This window comes from Pteropus alecto, unplaced genomic scaffold (assembly GCF_000325575.1).
Source record: "Pteropus alecto unplaced genomic scaffold, ASM32557v1 scaffold86, whole genome shotgun sequence".
NCBI lineage: Eukaryota > Metazoa > Chordata > Mammalia > Chiroptera > Pteropodidae > Pteropus > Pteropus alecto.
In genome coordinates, this window is record NW_006442109.1 from 9,680,215 (window position 1) to 9,701,052 (window position 20,838).

At 50.5% G+C, this 20,838-nt stretch overlaps 1 protein-coding gene across 1 annotated transcript in view; it reads left to right on the forward strand.

The window, feature by feature from the left end:
- The window catches only part of MEGF11 (multiple EGF like domains 11), a 325,200-nt gene that overhangs the window by 289,988 nt on the left and 14,374 nt on the right, over positions 1-20,838 (forward strand). The window contains exons 12-20 of the mRNA XM_006920242.3: positions 1,000-1,163; positions 2,276-2,378; positions 6,291-6,437; positions 6,796-6,930; positions 11,801-11,929; positions 13,004-13,132; positions 13,575-13,703; positions 14,209-14,337; positions 15,439-15,675. Coding sequence (XP_006920304.1) covers positions 1,000-1,163; positions 2,276-2,378; positions 6,291-6,437; positions 6,796-6,930; positions 11,801-11,929; positions 13,004-13,132; positions 13,575-13,703; positions 14,209-14,337; positions 15,439-15,675 — 1,302 coding nt within the window. The remainder of the gene's footprint in view (positions 1-999; positions 1,164-2,275; positions 2,379-6,290; positions 6,438-6,795; positions 6,931-11,800; positions 11,930-13,003; positions 13,133-13,574; positions 13,704-14,208; positions 14,338-15,438; positions 15,676-20,838) is intronic.

Consider the following 20,838-nt stretch of genomic DNA (forward strand, 5'->3'; position numbering starts at 1 on the left):
ATGCTGGGTCAGGGAGCCTAAACATCAGGTCCCAGCCAAGGAAACCCATGCCAGGGACTCCAATAGCAGGAATTTATTAAAGGAGATTTGTTACTATAGTGTAAGAAGAGCTGAAAGAGCATACAAGGAAAGTGAGCAACCCCAAGATTAGCAACTGTGGGAAGAGCTGCTACCACTCCTGGGAATGAGGGCCACCTGGTGGGAGCTGGGACATGGACAGAGAGACTGCACAATAGTACTGGAACACGGAGACACAGCCACCACCAGAGGCCCTGTCCATCTGTGGACCAGGTCTCCCATTGGTGAACCCATCTAGGAACCAGCTGAGGGGGAGCCTGGGACATGCAACTGTAGGGGTCAGCCCCTGTAACACAGAATAGGGAAAGGGGAGAAATGGGCCTGGGACCAAACAGGCTGGTGACCAGCCTCAGAATGGGAAATCAGGCTGTCCCTAAAACAAAGGGCCCTGAGATCCTGGCTGACCCAACCCTGGACAGAGATAGCCCTCCCTACCTCAGCTGGTTCCCTGTCCCAGGTGGGGGTCATCGGCTCGTAGCAAAAACAGTGAGAACTGGCAGGCAGGAGACTTGCATTCTAGCCCCAGCTCTCCTAACCAGCGGTCTCCAGCCTATTTGACACCAGGGACCGGTGCTCCTATGAGAATCTAATGCCTGATGATCTGAGGTGGAGCTGAGGCAGTGATGCTAGCGCTGGGAGCGGCTGCTAATACAGATGGAGCTTTGCTTCCTCATCTCCTACTATGCGGCCTGGTTCCTAACAGGCCACGAACTGGTACCAGTCTGTGGCCCAGGGATTGGGGACCCTTGCCATAACAGCCATGCATATTTCTGAGTGGACTCTATGTGGAATGTGTGTCCTAACCTAGCGATCACAGAAGTGGTAGTTCGGATGGGATGCCCAGTACAGAGCTGGGGCTAGTGGGCAGAAAGCTATGCTGGGCCCGAGTAGAGAAGTGACAGCCTCTTTCCCGCTCCTCAGGATGGCAGGGCCTCGACTGCACCCTGCCATGTCCCAGCGGGATGTGGGGCCTGAACTGCAATGAGAGCTGCACCTGTGCCAACGGGGCAGCCTGCAGCCCCACAAATGGCTCCTGCTCCTGTACCCCCGGCTGGCTGGGAGATACCTGCGAGCTGCCCTGCCCGGTGAGTTCCCAGGGCTGGGGAGGACCCAGTGGTCTCAGCGTCCCCTCATGCCCTTTCCCTGCAGCTATTTGGTCCACAGAGGTGCAGAGAGGAGCACAGGTGGACCTTTGGATCAGGTCTCAGTCCTAGTTCATAACCTCTCTGTGGCCACTTTCCTACTTCAGGCCTCAGCCCTCTTGTGTATAAAATGGCAAATACTTGGCAGATGTAATAGCGTATCCCTTTCCTCTTGCTGCTCTCGGTAAACATTATTAGTTGACTCTGGCATATTTACCTGACCCAAAGGCAGCTTCAGAATCCATCACGACACAGTGCTACAGGACAGCCCTTACTAATCCATCAGAGTTGCCATTCCTTGATAGATCATGTCTAAGCTTCCTTCTGGTTCCAGCACTGTATAATGTTATGATCAGGGTGTGGGAGGGCTAAACCAAGCACTGTCCAGCATTAACCACCTAGACTTAACCACTGGATCTCAGTCTAAGATACAAATTAAGTTAAGCCAACTGATGTGATATTGTTGAATGAGTCCTACAGTTCTAGGTTCAAATTCTGGCTTTGCCACATTCTAGCTCTATTACCCTGAGCACGATACTTCTCCTCTCTAACCCTATTTCTCATCTTTAAATTGTGAATGTAATGGAACCATCATATAGAGTTGTGTGAAGATTAAGAGAAATGAGTCGTATAAGGCTCTTGATACCTAATGAGCACACAGCAAATGTTAAGTCACCACCTTCTTCCGCAGTAACAATAAATCAGTCATTCCTCACATATGATCTATGTGTTACAATTTGCAAAGGGCGTTTTCATTTATAATTTTAATTAATCGTCATTACAGCTTTCTGAGCTTGCCCATTGAGAAGTAGGGCAAGACCATCACCTTCCTCCTTACAAACCGCATATGCTTGTTAATATGGCCAAAGAATTTTTTGGAGTGGCTTCATGGCCACGTTGATCCTGTTATAAAAAGTGCTCCCACTGTGCCACTACCTCACTCTCTCTATATCATTGTGAAGCAGTGGCTCAGTTTTGTCATCAAAATCCAACAGAAGTGTGTGAAGTTCTGGGGATCTAGGTCTGGTCACTTCTCTCTCCCTTTCTGTCCACAGGACGGCACATTTGGGCTGAACTGCAGTGAGCGCTGTGACTGCAGTCATGCTGATGGCTGTGATCCTGTCACAGGCCACTGCTGCTGCCTGGCTGGCTGGACAGGTAACCCCCATTTGCTCTGCCAGCACCCGGGTCCTGTAAAACTGGGTTCCTGATATTTTCCTACTTCCCTTGGACTGCTCTGTCGCTGGCCACTACTTCTTGCTTCCTAAATATGCACCTTTCCCTTTACTTCCTGGGCTTCAGTTCTCCATGTTATTCAATTTAAGTACACAAATATTGATTGAGTACCTTTTAAGTGCAGGCTCTCTTCTAAGGGGTAGCAGCACACTAGTAAAGAATCAGACAAAGGCTGACACCTGGTAGATGTAGGTGTTTGCAGAGGATACGGTGGAAAGACGGACAAGGAACTTTCTCCTAGCCCAGGCTCAGACCCTTGTTCTCTACATGTGTCCTGTATATCTATCGACCCACTTCTCTCCACCCCACTGCCACCACTCCGGTCCAGCAGGCCCCATCTCTCAGCTGGTACCGCCTCAGCCTCCTATGTGGTCTCTGGGCCTCTCCTCTTGCCCAGCTGCATCCATTCTGCACATGGTAGCCAGAGTGAACTTTTCAGAACCCAGATCCATTCACATCAGTCCCTGCTCAGAATGCCTCAGTGGCTTCTCATGGCACGTATATAATATCCAAAATCCTTATCGAGGCCTGGGGCCCACATGATCTGACCCTGCCCAACTCCTCCTCCTCTCCTTTACCCCCTCCCATCACTCAGTACACTCCAGCCACATGGGCCAGCCACCTTCCGGGCCTCCGTACATGCAGTCCGCCTGCCTGGATCACTCTTTTCCTATCTCTTCACCTGATAATTCCTTTTCACCCAACAGATTTCAATTTAAAGTTTACTTCCTTTGGCAAGGCTCTCTCCCCCTGCTACAACCCACCCCCTCAACCTGGCCAAGACTACGTAAGAACTCATTTTATTAATTCTCATAATGCCCTACACTTTTCCTTTTGCAGTACATACCTCAATCGTCACTGAACTCAGACTGGAGTAACTATTTGTTTATATTCTGCCTCCCCATCTCCACCATCAGCTTTGTGGAGGCAGGGACCACATCCACCTTGTTCACCACTGTCTCCACTGCCTGGCACACACTGAGATACGGGATAACACAGTGGTTAAGAACTTGGAGCTAGAGCCAGACTGTCTGGGTTTGCGACCTTGGGCAAGTCCCTTAACCTCTAAGGACCTGAACTCTCCATCCATAAAATGCAGATAATTATAATCTTCATAACTATAGGGTTGTTTTGAAGTTTAAATGAATTAATACCTGTAAGTGTTAACAGCACAGCAAATGTAAACCAATAATACAGGAAGTCCTCAATAACGATATACTACATGAAGGAACCTATTAGCCAGTCCTAAGGTGTTGGACAGCAAGGAGAAAGAAATATAGGTGTTGCTATATAGGTGTAGGTCCTCAGATGAATAATTCACACCAGGCTGCTGTACAGCCTCTGTTCTCCACAAGCAGAAAGTCTCTGAAGAGCCCAGGGCCGGGGATATTGCTTCCTCTGCAGTATCTTCAGCCTGGCTCTCCCTGCCCTTCCGTACACTGGCACCGTAGACTCTTAGCTAGAGCCAAGTGAAAATCCACTTTAATTTTTCATTGCCTTAATTTCAAGTGAGCCGATAAGATCTTAATGACATCTGGTGCTCAGAAATTCTGTCTTTGATGGACAACCTTTCAGCCAAGCCTGTGCTGTTCTAAAGCTAATTTCCCCAAACATGGTCCCGAAGTCATTTCCGAGGAACGATTGATGTCCTGAGGTTTATCATGCGGAAGGAGACCAAGGAAAGATAGGAAGGGGCTGGGGTACAGGACCCAGCCTCTTGCTCAATGAGCCTTCCCCACCCTCCTGACTTCTCAGCCCCTGACATATTGCTTGTGCCTTGGCTCAACACCGGGTTTTCTCTGCCCTAAGTGTATGCATGTCTTTCCCCTTGCCCTCATAAGCCATAGGCTTCTTGATGACTGGCATCATGTCTAATTCATCTTGCCCTGCATGTAGTAGATGCTTATTAAATGTTTATTGAGATAAATTGAAAGAAGCTGGCCTATAACCATAAATGGCTTTTCCTCTCAAAGTGAAGGAGACCTTGAAGATGATCTACTCCGGTCTGCTTATGCTGCAGATAAGGAAAGGGAGGTGCCCAAGGTCTCAGGACATTAGTGTCAAGAGAATGGGAGACACAGGGTTGCATTTTCAGGGAGCCATTTATTCAATTAGCATTTACTGAATCAAATAATCACCAAGTCTTTATTTGGAGCTACCATGTACCCAGCGCTGTCAGGCCAGCCATAAATGACAACATTTAACAACTACAGGCTTCGGGTTTCGTAAGGCAGTTTCTCCTTCCCCAGGGTCCCCTTCAGTCAATCCATGCTGCCAGTCCAGGGTTCACCTACTGTGAGACCTTCATCAAGGGGTGAAATGTGGCCACCAAATTCTCACTGGGGAAATAACTTATTCTCTGGGGAGAATCTCCCCTCTCCCTCCACACAGACCTGTTTTCTGGAGAGTGGCATCTTAAGCCCGAAGCCTGTTGTGAAAGGGAGTTCCCAAGGGTTGGGGCAGGGGAGTGGGGCCCTAGGCTAGACTGAGGCACTGGGGGATGACCGAAGCCTGTTGCCTCTCCTTCCTCTTCATTCTCTCCAGCTGTCCTGCCGCCTCTCCTTTCCCCACCAGCCCGGGTGGGCTTGTACAATTCCAGCCTACCACTAAATTGGTCCCATTGTTCTCTCACTGCTGCTAGGACTGGCTCTGTTCTGAGCCTGAGTGTCTTCCTCCTTCTTTCTCTTTTTCATAATCCCTGTCCTTATGACAAGGCAGACATGATTTTTAAACTAATTCTGTTCCTCTCTGAGCTTCTGATATTCACCTTCCAAAGCCACATAGGTCTCCAGGGCCCACCCAGTCCATTCACCTAATTAATGTGTGTCAGACTGGAAGCCTTTTGGCTTGGGAGCAAGCCCCACCCCAGAGCTGAGGCCTCCAGCCTCAGGCCTTTTTAAATTCCTTCTTAGCCTTTGGCTGTAATCACCCCAACACATATTTCCTCTCTCAGTTTAAAAAGAATGTGTAGGCCTTGCTCCTCTTTCTTATTGAGAAATTCCATCCATCCCTCCTAGGCCACCGTTTGTCAAACCGAGGGTCATTAAATCCATTTGTTGGGACACAACTAGCTTTTTTCCCTTAATGAATAGAATACATCATGGTGCAGAGGAAATATCAGAGTGCATCACACACAGTAAATGTCATTTTTCAAAGCATTGGTTTCTATTATACATGTGCGCGAGCGCATATGATATAAAATACATATTGCGTTGAGGATCGTGGTCAAAAGAATCGAAAAAAAACCACCCCCTCTCTGGCTCTCACCCTGAGGCTGGGTGGCTGGAACCCAGTGAGGACCAGTGGCTGCTAGGCTAATGAAGGTGGGCATGTAGCTTCCAGCTTGTGCAGCACCCCATAACAGCACTTACTTGTCCCATAGCTGGTTTCTCTCAGGCCTAACCTTGGATACCAGCTAAGATGTCAAAAACGAAGGAGACCCTTCATGATTTGGTCCCTTACTCTCACAGTCTCATCTCTTCCCATATCTCATCTTACACTTTATGGTTCAGCTACATGGAACTTTTTTTTTTTTTTTTTTTTTTTTTTTTTTTTCTTTCAAGGCATGATTCTTTCACTTGCCTCCTGCTCTTTGCACATAGGATTTCCTTTACCTGGTCAGCTCCTCATTGGCCGTTAGGACTCAGTTATGGCATCACTTTTTCCTGGAAGCCCTCCCTGACCAACTAAGGCTCGGCTGAGTTTTTCTTCCATATTCTCAGATACATTGTATTTGTCTCTACCTTGTCATACTTCATGGTGCCCCCTTCCTACCAAGCTTCCTTTTGCCCTCACTTCTCTTACCACTGACCTGAGTCTGTATCTGGCCTACAGGCATCCGCTGTGATAGCACATGTCCGCCTGGTCGCTGGGGCCCCAACTGCTCTGTCTCCTGCAGCTGTGAGAACGGCGGCTCCTGCTCCCCAGAGGATGGAAGCTGCGAGTGTGCCCCTGGCTTCCGAGGACCCTTATGCCAGAGAAGTAAGGCTGAACCCCAAATGGCCCATCCTCCTCACCCCTTCCTAGTTGAAACTAATCCTGGCCTGAGAGAGGCTGGGCTCTCAGAGTCAGCCTCCATCAAATCCCTCCCTCTAGTCCCCTCTCCCTCTGCCTTGGCTTTTCTGTCCCCATGTTCTGAGCCCAGCCCGGCTCCTCAATGGAAACAGGACCAGACCACAGCTCCGCTCTGCAGAAAGGGACAGACCCTCTGAGGTGTGGGGTGGGTGTAGCTCTCCTCATACTTTTGTGGAGCCTACCTTCATCTCTATGTGGGATCAGAGGATGACCAGGCTGGCTGGGGCCCCCTGGGCTGCTGACCACATATCCCTTTCACCCCCAGTCTGCCCCCCTGGGTTCCATGGTCACGGCTGCACCCAGCCATGCCCCCTCTGCGTGCACAGCAGTGGGCCCTGCCACCACGTGAGTGGCATCTGTGAGTGCCTCCCCGGATTCTCCGGAGCCCTCTGCAACCAAGGTACTGTCTCTAAGGGAAGGTGGGGGCCAGGGAGGTGAGGGATCCTGGAAGGGAAGTGAGGCTTTGGGGATTCTCATACTCTGTAGAGGCAGCTCCTTGCCTCTTCAAGGCTCGTGCCTACCTTTCTAAGAACTAGGCACCACAGGGCATGAGACAAAGCCATGATGCAGTTAGAGGTACAGGCTCAGAGAGATTAAATCAATTCTCCATGATCTCACAGTTAGCAAGTGGCAGAGCTGAGAAACAAATTCTGACTCCAAAGCCCATGCTAAATGAATGGATGAAAAATGAAATGAGCAAAGGTGAAGTCCACATAAGAAGTGGCCCCAAATAGCTTATGCTGACTGCCAAATGGTAAAGGCAGAGAATGCTGTGGGAGCTCAGAGGGGACAGTTCTGGTTTCAGCTGGAGATGGCAACTTTGTAGCCCTTCTCCCCTCACATTCAGGCTGACATCACTAATCCCGCAGCACCTGCTTTCCTATCTCAGACGCAGAATTCTTTAAGACGCTAACTCCAGCCAACCTCTCCCACTCCACAGGAGTTGAAAATGGAGGAATAAGCTTTTCAAGGAGTTGAAAAGCTTATTTGCATTGGTATGCTGCAAAACTGGCTCCCTGGGGGGCGGGGGTGGGGTGGGGGGAGCCCTGGTTTGTAACATTTGCAAATTTCCATGATAAAATATTTCCACCATGGTTGATTCCAAGGTACCAGTGGCTTAGCACCAGTCACAGAATTCCTGAATAGTTAACAACCAGTGCAAAGGTAGAAGCTGGCTTTAACACATACCATTGTTTTTTGCCATCCCTTGCTTAGTTAGGCCAAGGCAGCATGGATTTGGGGGACAACTCCGTGTTGGCAGAACTTCAGTTGGGCCTTAGCCTGAAAAGCAGAGGAGGAGGAAAGGCATTCAGGTAGAGGAAACAGGCTGGGTGGAGCACAGGGGAGTCAACCTGAGACCGTCCAGTAGGGAATGGGTGAAGGATGCAGGAACTGGGGGTGGGAAAGGGGCCGAGAAGGTGGTCTGGAGCCTTCTGAACAGCTCTGAACACCAGGTTGCAAGAATTTGTACTCTAACCTGTAAGGAGCAAAGGGATTTCAGACTAAGGTAAACAGAGCTAAAAGCATCTTGAAGGTCATCTGTGCAAGAATCTCATCTGTCAGCTGCTTAAATACTTCCACTGAGAGCTCACTACCTCCCAGGGGAACTGAGTCTTTTGATGAATAATCACTACTGAGCTGGGCTATCTTTGTAAGCATGTGGGGCCTTAATATGTATGAATGAGTTTAGCCTATGATGCTTTGAGGTCATGAGAAGTTTGGGCCCTAGGGAAACATATGTGACAGTTTCATTTTCTTGCACCCCTCGTAGGACAGTTTAATCACAACCTGACATGTTGAGGTTTACTTATTAAACATCAGAGACTTAGCCATCAATACAGATAGGCTGGGTCTAAATTAGGACCTAAGCAGCCCGAAGAGTAACTCTCAGATCTTGCGATGTCTGATTTATCACCCACTGGCCTAATGAGTATTTTCCACATATAGATCTAATAGAGTTTGCTATTAATGGCAACTGCCCTGGTTAAGTCTCAAATCTCGTAAAAAATTGAACTGACACTTTCTAATGACCAGCTTTCCAGCGAGTTACAAATTACAGACACTGCTTATGCAGAATCATTAAACATAGATTAAATATAACCAGATGTTTTCTTTTCACCAGCCCCCTCCTTCTCTCCACCACCCCTCTCTTTGCCTTACTCTTGATTCAGCTAAGAAGTCAACCAATTAATGTATTAGACTGATCGCATTAGCAGCTCTGTGGGTGAATTTGTCAGCCTTGTGTATGTGAGAAAGACTTCAAAGATAAAATTGTCTTGTTAGAGAAGCAGAGAGTTGGTTTTAGGGGTGGGGGTAAGGTAGAGCAGCTCTGGCACCTCATTCTCACAGAGGGTGAGGACTGGGGGGAATAGGTTCCCCAAATCAAGTACCTCCCAGAGGCAGGGAAGAGGAAGCTCGGTGACACGCTTTTCAGTAAGCTGAAGCGGGAGCCTGAGCTGCAGACAGGTGGACAGGTGAGATGTGTGTCATCCTCCGGACCCTGGACCTGCCCTGGAAGGAGCTAAGGATTTTGCCAGGAGCACAGGGCCCCAATCAGCCAGCCTGTCCACAGCTATTAACTACAGCCTGAGACAGTGGGCAAGGCTTAGTATTAATGAAAATATATAATAATGGGAGTATTACAAGGGTAATTGAACTTACATTTGTGAAGCACTTTGAACAGTGTCTGGTGCATGGAAGTGCTTGTTGAATACATAAATAACACTAGGACCCAAACCCAAGGCTTTGGATTGGAGAGCTTGGTACACCATGCTGCCTTTATTATTTGTCCCAACCACTAATCATGTCCAGGAGAGGCATAGAGTGGACACAGGTCCTAGGCACCATGTATCCACAATCTGGTTGGGGAAGGACTGGCCATATGAGTGCCATGCGGTGTGGTATAAAGGAGAGAATGCAGCCCAAGATTTTGGAGACGTAGGCCCTGGGGAAGTTGCTTCTCTTTAAGAATCGATACCTCCCCCATGCTCCTCCATGTGGCTCAGGGATTCAAGGATTTCCTCTCGCATAACAGGAAGGCAAGGAAGCCTTCTTTGAGGATGTAGGGCTGGCTGGAACTGGGCTTTGAGGAGAGCATGCTGAACTGAGAGGAGCTCAAAGGGAGAGGTTTCCAGTAGAACTCACTGGAAGGTCGCTGCCGCTGGGGCCTATTTGGGCCATTTTGGAACATTTCCTGTGTGTTTGCTGTATGCCAGGTACTGTGCTGGACACTCAGACCCAATAAAGAACAAGACAGCCAGGTTTCCTGCCCTTACATAGTCTGTAGTCTAGCGGGGGAAATTCTGAGCTTAGCCTTTCCCAGTAGAACGTGGGAGTCAAGTCAGGGGAAAGGGATGGCCAGTTTATCTCCACATGTTCAGTCACCATGCCTTGAGTGCCTGTTGTTTTTCCAGGCCTCGTGGGGGACACAGATATGGGTGGAGCCCAGGTCTGACCTGAAACAAGTTCACAAGTCACAGTAACAGAAAACCAGGGAAGAAACCGATAGAGTGTTTTGGAATCTCAAAAAGGGACACATAGTCCCCCAGAACAGAGAACAGGGGTAAATCGGGTAGGATTAAGTTCAGCTATAGGTGACATAAAAACTCAAAATACTTGGCTTGAAAATAATGAGCATTATTTCTCTCACACATTAAAACAAAAAGAAAAATACACATAAGAAAGGTCCAGAAGGAGGCCACTAGGGAATGGTAGGGTAGCTTACAAGGACACCAGGGACCCAGGCTTCTCCTACTTTGTTCAGCCATCCTCCGCACAGGGCTTCCACATCTGATGAAAGATAACTGCTTGAGCTCCAGCCATATTACCCACAGTTCTCATCCCTAATCCACATTATCCTTCAACAAGGAGGAGGAACAGGCAGAGACACATTTCCACTTACCACTGGCCACATGTAGTCACATGGCCATACCCAACTGTGCAGGAGCCCAAATGAGGTCTTTATTCCAGGTGGCCATAGCCCCAGCTAAAACTGAAGACTCTACTAAGAAGAAAATTAATATCAAAAGACTAGCAGCCTCCTACAGGGGGTTCCTGGGGGAGGTGGCATTTGAGATGAGTCTTGTAGGCAGAGTAGGATGTCCACACCTGAACGTGAGGGTCAGGAAAATTCTGGAAGGGAACAGCTGGAGCAAAGGCAGAAAGAAAGGAAGGAAGGAAGGAAGGGAGGGAGGGAGGTAGGAAGGAAGAGAGAGAAGGGAGGGAAGAAAGGGAAGGAAGGAAAGGGAAGGAAGGAAAGGGAAGGAAGGAAAGGGAAGGAAGGAAGGGAAGGAAGGAAAGAAAGGCATGGAGTGTATTTGGATAGTGGTATGATAGACCAGTGGCTTATGTGTCTGGATGAGGTCGGTAAAGTGCTGATCTCTAGGATCCAGATTTCATTCCGGGGCAATGGGGAGCCAATGAGCATGTCAGAGCAGAGCATAGGAGCGCCATGAAGAGAGCTGTGCTCAAGTTGTAGGAGGAAGGTGGAGGATGAACTGCAGGGTGAAATGAGTGGTAGGTGCTCAATTAACACTCAGATTTAGTCCTAAAGGAGCTTGCATGCAGCCTAGGTGAGGAAACTAGCCCTTCCTCCAGGGACCAAGGAGTGACTCCTCCAAGAGGGCCTGGGACCAAAATCCTACAAGTGACTCAGAGTGGAAATACCATGGGAGCTCAATGAGAGAGAGCGCCCTGTGGACCCAGAGAGCTTTCTTGAGGAAGAGGCTGAGCTGAGGCTTGAGGAACAGGTCAGATTTGGAGAGACAGATGAAATAGGTGGACAGGGATAGCCAGTCCTCCAACAGTCTAACTGCAGACAGACCTGCCACCTACATTTGTCCCTCTCCTTCCAGCTACTGACATTCTCTGCCCTCATGGCTATGGGATCAGTGATGCCGGCAAGAGTGTAGTCATGGAAAACAGAATGCTGCGGAACAGTACAGGGGGCACTGGACTGAGTGCTCTCTCAGCCTCTCCACTTCTATGAGACCTAAGTCAAGTGATGCTACCCCATGGGCCTCAGTTTTCTCCTGTGTTGGAAAGGATCGTTAATAGAGCCTCCCAAAGAATGCAGCTATGGACACGAGGGGAACTCATTCATGTGCAGATGGAGAAGGGTGGTGGGGGTGCCGAGATGGGCAGTTTTACCCATGTCCATGATCCTAGGGTAGCTATGGCTGTGGCCTGGGAACTTCTGGGGATGCAGCTGTGGATGGTGGTCTGAGGATTACAGGTGGGAGGGCAGGTGCCAGGCTGTCTTGTGTCCACAGTGTGTGCTGGAGGGCACTTTGGGCAGGACTGTGCCCAGCTCTGCTCCTGTGTCAACAATGGGACCTGCAGCCCCATCGATGGCTCCTGCCAGTGCTTTCCCGGATGGATTGGCAAGGACTGCTCACAGGGTAAGCTACTGCCCCCTGGGAATGCCCTTAACCCGGGGTCAAGCCTCAAAACACCTCACTCCTTGCCCCTGGCGCGTCCACCTCCCAGGGCTGAAATCTTCTGCAGATAGGAATGTCTACCTGAGTCCCACTTAGCTCTCTAGCTAATATAATGAATTATTAGGATTGGTCACTGGCATTATTAACTGCTAATATTAAAGGTATTGACCTTGTTGGCATAGTACCATTAATGCTATTAATGCTGAGAGCACTCCATCAGCACCTGAGCAAGGAGTACCCCCTATGCTTGGATGGAGAGGAAGAGGAGGCAGGGACTGCCATGCTGGAGTTTGGAGGTAGGGAAATGAAGTGAGGGCAGGGCAGTCATCTCAGAGGGGTGAGGATGTCCTCAGGGTGGCCCACGTGAATGATGTTCTGAGTATCATAAGCCTGGACAGAGCATTGTAGGGGCTGTTCATATAGGTTGTACCCAATCTGATACAGAGTTAACAGGGGCCTCCCCATCTAAGGGTGGAGACACAGCCTCTGCCCTGTGGAGCCCCTTGGCTGATGCGTGAGACCTAGCCAGTACCCCTAGGGAGGTTCCAGTTAGATGGCCTGGCCTAAAGGAATTTCCATTCTGATGGAGACACAGGTGCCATCCTTAGAGAGCTCACCAGCCAAAAGAGAGAGCCCCTACCCTGGTTAAGTTCCCATCTTTGTGAGGAAGTTAGTATACATGGTATTCACACAGTAAACTGAAATGTTTACAGTTTACCACATGCGTCCCACTCCAAATCAGTCCTCTGAGAGGGAAGGTTCAGGAACCCTCACAGCTGGAAGAATGGGCAGAGAATCTGGACGACTGAGCCAATGGAGGAATGGAGGAATTCTGGGAAGAGCTGGAAGAATGGGCAGAGAATCTGGACTGAGCCAATGGAGGAATGGAGGAATTCTGGGAATGTTAAGCCTTCTGAAAGCCAAGAAATGCCACCTGAGTACCTCCTGGCATTTTGGCTCTGACGTGTACCTCCCCGCCTTTTCATCTGCTCCTCTCTGCCTTGCCCTCACCCTCTGCATTCCATCCATCCCTAGCTTGCCCAACTGGATTCTGGGGCCCTGCCTGCTTCCACACTTGTAGCTGCCACAACGGGGCGACCTGCAGCGCTGAGGATGGGGCCTGCCGCTGCACCCCGGGATGGACCGGACTCTTCTGCACACAGCGTAAGCCCCGCCTCCCAGCTATTTGGAATCCCATGCTGCGGCCTGCTGGCTGCCTGGGGCATTGTCTAGGCCTGCAGTGGAGAGAGGAAGGCGGTGGCCAAAAGGCTGTAAGACACTCCAGCTTCTAGGAGCATGGCTGGATTCAGGGGTTGATGGGCCCAAAATCCTGGAAGGGTAGGGCCATATGGTATTCCAGCAATCGCGAAGACCAGACCCTCCTTTTGGACAGTGGGGCCCAGAGTGAAGAGTGACCTGTGGCTGCACAGCCAGGTGACTAGCCTGGCCTCTGGTTCCAAGGCACCCCCTCAGTGTGAGAGTTCAGAGTATGGAGATGGCTCAGGTGCATGGTCTCACTATTCACCCCAGCTATCAGAGAGGTGGCAGAAGACAGACGGTTGGTCCCAGTTGTACCTCCAAAGTTGCCTCTACCCTGTTTCTCCAGGCTGCCCAGCAGCTTTTTATGGGAAGGACTGTGGGCACGTGTGCCAGTGTCAGAATGGCGCCAGCTGCAACCACATCAGCGGCAAGTGCACCTGTCGCACAGGCTTCACCGGGAGACACTGTGAGCAGAGTAAGTTGTCCCAACCTATGACCCTGGGTGTCGGTGCCAGGCCTCAGCCTCCTAGGTCTCTGCAAACCTGCTCCCTTGACTTCTGGAGCAACTCCCAAGGAAAAAAAAAACCTAAAGTTTGTTCCTAAATGGTGTTTGAAGTTTCTTCCTCCGGTTTGGGGGTGGGGTGGGGTGTTGAGGCGTAGGAGAGGCTTGAGGGAGTAATAAGGGAGTAGAGGGAGGCACAGCTGGTTTGATTCTTTGAAGCCCTTATGGCACCCAGCTCAGGGCCCAGCATGCGAAGAATGTTGCATAAATGTGTCAAGTGAGGAAAAAAGAGGGGTGAGTGTCCCCCAACTCAGGGCTAGAGGTGCTGTCTACCCCCAAGTATCAAACCAAAGCATAATAGGAACTACAGAGACTCTGTGAGACAGACTGGCTAATCAGCACAGATGTCCACATATGGGATGGGAAGGGTGAGTGTCGCTGTGTATCACTGTCTACCCCAACTTTTCGTGTTACACAGAATGTGCCCCAGGAACCTTTGGCTATGGGTGTCAGCAGCTATGTGAGTGCATGAACAATGCCACCTGTGACCACGTCACCGGCACCTGTTATTGCAGCTCTGGATTCAAAGGAATCAGGTGTGATCAAGGTAATACACAGACGGCAGAATCCCCAGGCAGAGGGCTGTGGAAAGGACCCCATGGACACAGACTCTGGGGAGATTCCAGGGAGAACAACTCGATTGTATAAGGATACTTCATGACTTCCCTTTATCGACATTTGGGAGAAGAGGAATAGGGTGGGCTGCAGAGGGGAGGCAGAGGCACCAGGGGCTAGAGAAGTAGATGGAGCAGGCAGCCTCTTGGTCACGGCTTCCCTGTGCTCATCTTTGGCAAGCTTCCTGTAGCCAAGCTAGTGCTGTGGAAAGGTCACTAGACCATTTGAAGATCTGCCAAATTCTGGTTCTGCCAACCTGCTAGGTGTCCTTGGGCAGGTCATTTCCTTTTGCTGGACCTGTTATGCCACATGCAAAGTAGAAAGAGATTAATCCCTGTCTTCCGCCACAGCACAAGGTTCTGCTGAGAGCCAAGGAGCCCAAAGGGGCTCAACCTTAGCTCCAGCTCTACAGTCAGAAGACACCCCTCCCCAACATAGAGCAGTTGTGAGGACCAAGTTGAGGTAATGTGAATAACGGACTCAGCATAGTGCCTGGCACATAAATGAGCACTTGATAAATGGTTTTGTAGACATAAAAACCCTTTGTAAAGTGCTACAACAAACATGTAAGGGATTATACTGCTGTTGATTCTAGGAGATGGGGGATAAGAATGGGCTGTTATCCACGTTAACAGAAAAAGGGCCAAGCCATTTACACTGCATTCTGATGGGGGTTAGCCCACCACACATATATCAAGATGGGTGTTGTGGGCAGTAATCCTGGGTATACTGGCATAGCGCTCAGCTTTCATTGTCAGTTTGTCATATGGTGCTTACAGTCCCTGGGGAGGGTGGGATTACTGTCCCATGTTACAAATGAGCAAACTGAGGACTCTTAAGTAAGTCATATCTAAGTCACACAGCTAATAAGCAGGGAGAGAGCTGAGTCCAATTTTTTCCAACTCCTGAGAAACCCAAATAGGGCCAAGACCAGAACTCAGGCCTCCTAACGTTAGAGGAATCTAGGCCTGGCAGATGAGATCTGAAGAACAAGGAGGCCTGTCCCAGGCTCAGGCCCTCCCTCCACCCGCAGCTGCCCTCATGATGGAGGAGCTGAATCCCTACACCAAGATCAGCCCAGCGTTGGGTGCAGAGCGGCACTCGGTGGGCGCTGTCACAGGTATCATCCTACTGTTGTTCCTCATTGTGGTGATGCTGGGCCTGTTCGCCTGGCGCCGACGGCGGCAAAAAGAGAAGGGCCGTGACCTGGCTCCCCGCGTCTCCTACACACCTGCCCTGAGGATGACCAGCACTGACTACTCCCTCTCAGGTAAGGGCTATGTGCCTGCACCCCACTCTCCTCCCCCTCCATATACGTACAATCCAGGAAGAGCCACGCCATATCCTTGGGTGGTTGTGCCTACAGGGTTGGTGGATGGGGCTGGATGCTCAGACTCCTCTAGAGAGATAATGGGGGTGACAAGCCGGAGCCTACTTGGGAAAGGTAGATGAGGCTTCATGGGGTATCATTTCCTGGACCTCCAGCACTATGTGCCTGCAGTTAGGAGCCTCCTTCCAATTCCCCAGATCTTCCCATCCTTCTGCCACAGGAATACCAACATTAAGCAATAACTTTCCTAAACTCTCCAGGGGAACCTCTCCCAAGCCTGATGCCTGTGACAGCAAAACTGGCCTTGGAGCCCAGCGTTGAGACCCTGACCCAATTTTGCTTCTTTGGGTGAAGGCCTCAGAGTAACCGTCCCTTCTCTGTTCCCAGAGTTAGAAGGGCCCTATTACTATAGTGAAAGGGGATGGTTCCCGACTTGGGGAGATCTGAAAGTGAGGGCAATGTCCCTTTGGCTAGGCCTGCTGGAACCCAGACTGTCCACAAATGTGGCAACTACTCCAATGGGTGTTCTATCTGGGAATCTGAATGGGATGAGGTTGGAGCTGTTGGGCCAGATCCTTCCTCTCCCCTAAACCATGGACTGCTGCCTTAGAAATAAGGAAGGCTTTTTGCTTCATAATTAAAAAGAAGAGGTCAAATGCTCTGAAACTGCCAGTAGCCCTGGACTACAGGAGGCTGGGCCTGTCTGGGTGAGCACAAGAATGACAGCCCACTCCAGCTGGCTCCATAGCTCATGGCTGACCTATACCTTGTGTTTAGAAAACCCATATCACAATCCTGCTAAGTGTGTACCGTGGGCCCAGCTCTATGCTAGGTACTGCAGGATAGACAGAGGCAGTCCAGATGCAGACTTTGCCTTTAGAGACCCTGGCCTGCATGCACTCCTCTCCTGCCCCCAGTTTCAGTCAAATAGGTATCTTCTGATGAAAGCCCAAGCCCACAAAGATTTAGGGACTTTCTTCTATGACTATAATGAACGGGTTGGCCAGGTTTCCCCATGTCATTCACTGGAATTCTCCAGCCCTGTCAAGAGGTCCTGCAATTCAAAGGGCAGGAGGACAAGACTGGGCCTCACTACTGGGATCTGACCCGGGGGGAGGGGGGAGCGGGGAGCGGGGGAGGATCAGCACAGATAAGCAGTGATTCAGGGACATAGGAGACTGTCAAAGCCAACACTCTTCCCTCATCCATGCTCCAGCTGCTGGTGCCACGACTAATCTGCATCCTGCAGGGAAGGCCACCACAAGGGAAGGGGCAAATCAGGTTCCACAGATTTCTGTGGGGTTAGTGGATGCCAGAAAGCTTGGGGGACTTGGCTGTCTTTTTGCAGAGCACTCTCAAGGCTGCCCAGCCCAAGCATCAGTATTGGGGCATCTCATGTCAAGGGCAGGAGTATGATGGTATGTGGCACCTTGTTCTCTTCCCAGATTTGTCTCAAAGTAGCAGCTATGCCCAGTGCTTTTCCAATTCCAGCTACCACGCACTGGCGTGTGGGGGGCCTGCCACCAGCCAGGCCAGCACTCTGGACAGGAACAGCCCCACTAAGGTACCGGGTCCCTGATTCCCCAGCCCCTATCCACTTTCCTCTCATTCAGCTCTCACTTCTGCTCAGGAAGGAACTATACACTCCACTTAGAGGGTCCATGCGGAACCAACTACCAATACATTAAATGCAGCCCTGTGCTCCATGGGACATGTAAACACTCTGTAAAGCATGTAGCAGGGTGCCAACAAGTTACATGAAGCTAGCAAGCACCATGTAAACAATAATATCACATGTAACCAACCCTGCTTGGTTAAATGATGTAAGCGTCGTTTAATGTAACATCTACCCCTACACCCTGTGTGTGACCAACCGGTACCAAGTCAGGTGATCAGATAGTCATGGGTAGCCTTCTTGTCCCACATGACCATGTATACCATGTAGCTACTTTTGTCACATGTTAACACCTGTGACCAATACACTACACTGCCAATCACTGCAGTACATTACCAACACCATGTGTACAACCAGCACATTACAGAGCAACCACTGTACTCTGGTAGCCACCTGATGTCCTTGTACCTAGACATATCACCTGTCATCAGTATATACAACCATTTGTTGCAGTCAGAACCAACAAAAGGGACGTGGAACCCAAACGTCAGCCATAGACAGTGTTCTTACTGACAGTCCTATAGGTCTTCCCTCTCAGCTCCCAGCAGAGCCCTGGGCTGGTGGCAAGATGTCCTCTTATAGGCCTTTGGGCAAGGATGTCTCAGAACACACATGCAGTGAGCCCCCTTGGTGTGCTAGGACCCATACTGCACAGAGTGGGAGGTTCAGAAATAAGGAACAGCCTCAAGGACTGTTCTGATGGGCTCATGCTACACACACACAATAGCAAGATCAGCCTCCTGGCTTCCTATAACACTCATTCTGGGAACACGGACAGGAACAGTTTTCATACTCCAGGTCTCTGCCCTAGAGTTCTGGGAAACCTTTCTCCCTGTCTGCTCCACAGAAAATGTCCATCAGCCCACAGACTATGCTACTGCCACAGAACTGGCAATATAGCCTGAACCCCCTAACAATAACACGGACACTGTACAGCCCCTAGGGCAACAACCCTCAAGCCAGCACCCCACGGCCACTCTCTTCAGGGACACTCAGCCTCAGATTTCCTGCAAAATGGGAGTGCTGCATTCAGGATGCCTTGAGGCCCACATGCAAGGTCTGTGGCCATTAGCCCTGTAGCTTAAGGCCCCCTTCCAGTGCATCTTCTCAGCTCAGACCCCATTCCTAGCTTCAGCATTATTAAGCTTATCTGAGTTGCTGGAAGCTGAGGGAAGGGGATGCAGACTTTCCCAGAAGGAGGCCCTTGATTAACTGCTTTATCAAGGCTGTAGCAGGTTAAAGATGAAGGATGCCAGGGATGAAAGGCAAAGGCCCCGTCATTCTTGGTCTCATTCTAATAGGAAATTCAGTAAAGGGCTGGAGTTATGCCGAGATCCACCTGGCGACCCTCTGGCTCACCTAACCCCAGTGGCCCACAGTGGTTCTGTGTGGTCAAGGACTCCTCAGCCTGGCAGATGTAGCAAAGATAGGCAGTTGTGATGACAAGGAAAGGATATGGGTCTGGTAGGTGCGACCTGAGTTGACTCAGCTCTGCCACTGACTCCTTGTATAACCAAAAGCAAGGCCAACAAGCAGGACTCAGATTCCCATCTGGGAAATGAGGACAACCATCCTTGCTTCCTCATACAGCTGTGAGAATGCAAGAGGAAAGATTATACTATAAGCACATCCTATCTGAAGCTTTCCTTTGGTCATATGAAAGGGTGAATCACATTCGGGTCAGGTGGCAGAGTGACAGTGATATTGTAGGCAGCCTCAGCTCCTCCCTCTGCACTGGACATGGCCTTGTGTAGCAGCTGAGACACTCCCAGAGCCCCTTCTCCTATAGCTCAACCCCACCCAGCTGACCTACTTCCCCTGTCAGGGCTAGCTTGGCTCAGGCCAGTTCTTGGCTCTTGGGATGATCTGCCCCTGCCCCGCTTTACCCCAAGGACCTGAGAACCCTACAAGTTCAGCCAGACAGATCAGGGTATGTTCTGCCTCCTCTGGCCTCAGCTGTACCATGGTGGCTTGTCATGGAACACCTAGCTCTCCTTTTCCTTCAACGATCTAGGCCCGTGGTGGGTCAGGATCACCACAGGGGTGGGTGCACAAGGCTGGGCAAAATGAAGGCGTGGCAGGGGCAACTCTGGAGCACTAGGTATTAACTGGCTCTCCTACTCTCCAAACAGCTCAGTAACAAGTCCCTTGACAGAGACACAGCAGGCTGGACCCCCTACAGCTATGTGAACGTGTTAGGTCAGTAGTGGTCCCCTGCCATCATGCTGCACCCTGTTCTCCTCCTCTACATTGAGGTGTTGGGGGGCGGCGGGGGGGCTGTCCTAACTCTGAGAGAGAGAGTTAGTAGACAAATCCTGAGCATGATTTCCCCCAGGAGAAAGGGTATGGGGAGGAAACCCAGGTCCCTATTTCAGCTCTTATAAGCAAACGAAGCCTAGAACCTTCTTCATTCCTATACTAGGGGAAGAGGGAGAGAGTGGCTATGACCCAAGGACCAGGGAGACAGCTAGGGCCCCAGATGTGGGGATTCCAGATGGAGGCAAAAGATGCAGTCACCATCTGGAAAAGGAACCCCTGCCTGGCACAGTTCCTACTAAGGTACCCCTTTCAAGGGTTTCTTCCCTCAGCCCACTGCTCTGGCGGGTAGGGGAGGAAGCGTGGGCAGGGAGTGAGAGGAAGCAAGGCTGATAGCCTGAGCACTAGCAAATCCCCCTGGCCCTGCTGGCCCAAGCCCCTTTAGATGCTATACAAAAAAAGCCCTAATTCTTTCCAGCATGTCCTACCTTGTCCCTCATCCCCCACCTTTCCTCACTCCTACCATACCAGGGCCCTGGGAATAATGGCTCCTCCCTGTCATTCCTCACTAGACTCCCATTTCCAGATCAGTGCCCTGGAGGCCAGGTACCCGCCCGAGGACTTCTACATTGAACTTAGACACCTCAGCCGCCCCGCTGAGCCACACTCGCCAGGTTAGATCCCCAGCCCTACCCTCTATCTCTGGGCCTTTAGGCTCGCATACCAGTCTAGACCCAGCACCTGCCCTGACTCCCATTCCTGCCTCTTGTTTGACTCACCCCCATTGCTCCCAAAACTCTCTCTGTTGAGCCCCACTTCTTCCTGACATTAGTCACAGCCCAGTCCCCTAACAAATGAAACCTGTTTGGATCCCCCATCACCCCTTTTGTTCCCATCATGGTCTGTGGATGTGGACAAATTATGACTAGTATTAGGTAAAGGGGACATAAAGTAGTTGCATTCCCTGCAACACAATTCAAAACCACTGAGAAATGACCTGGGAACGGCAACACCTTTGGGGGGGGTCTCTGGGTGTGGATGACAAAGAGTTGTCTCTCTGGCCAAAAAGCCCAAATGTCACCCAGAGAGAGAACCTAGACTCACCCATGGCCCAGGCCAAACTCTCATAGATCCTAGGGTAGGGGTGTCAAGCAGAGATCTGTAGAGGTTGA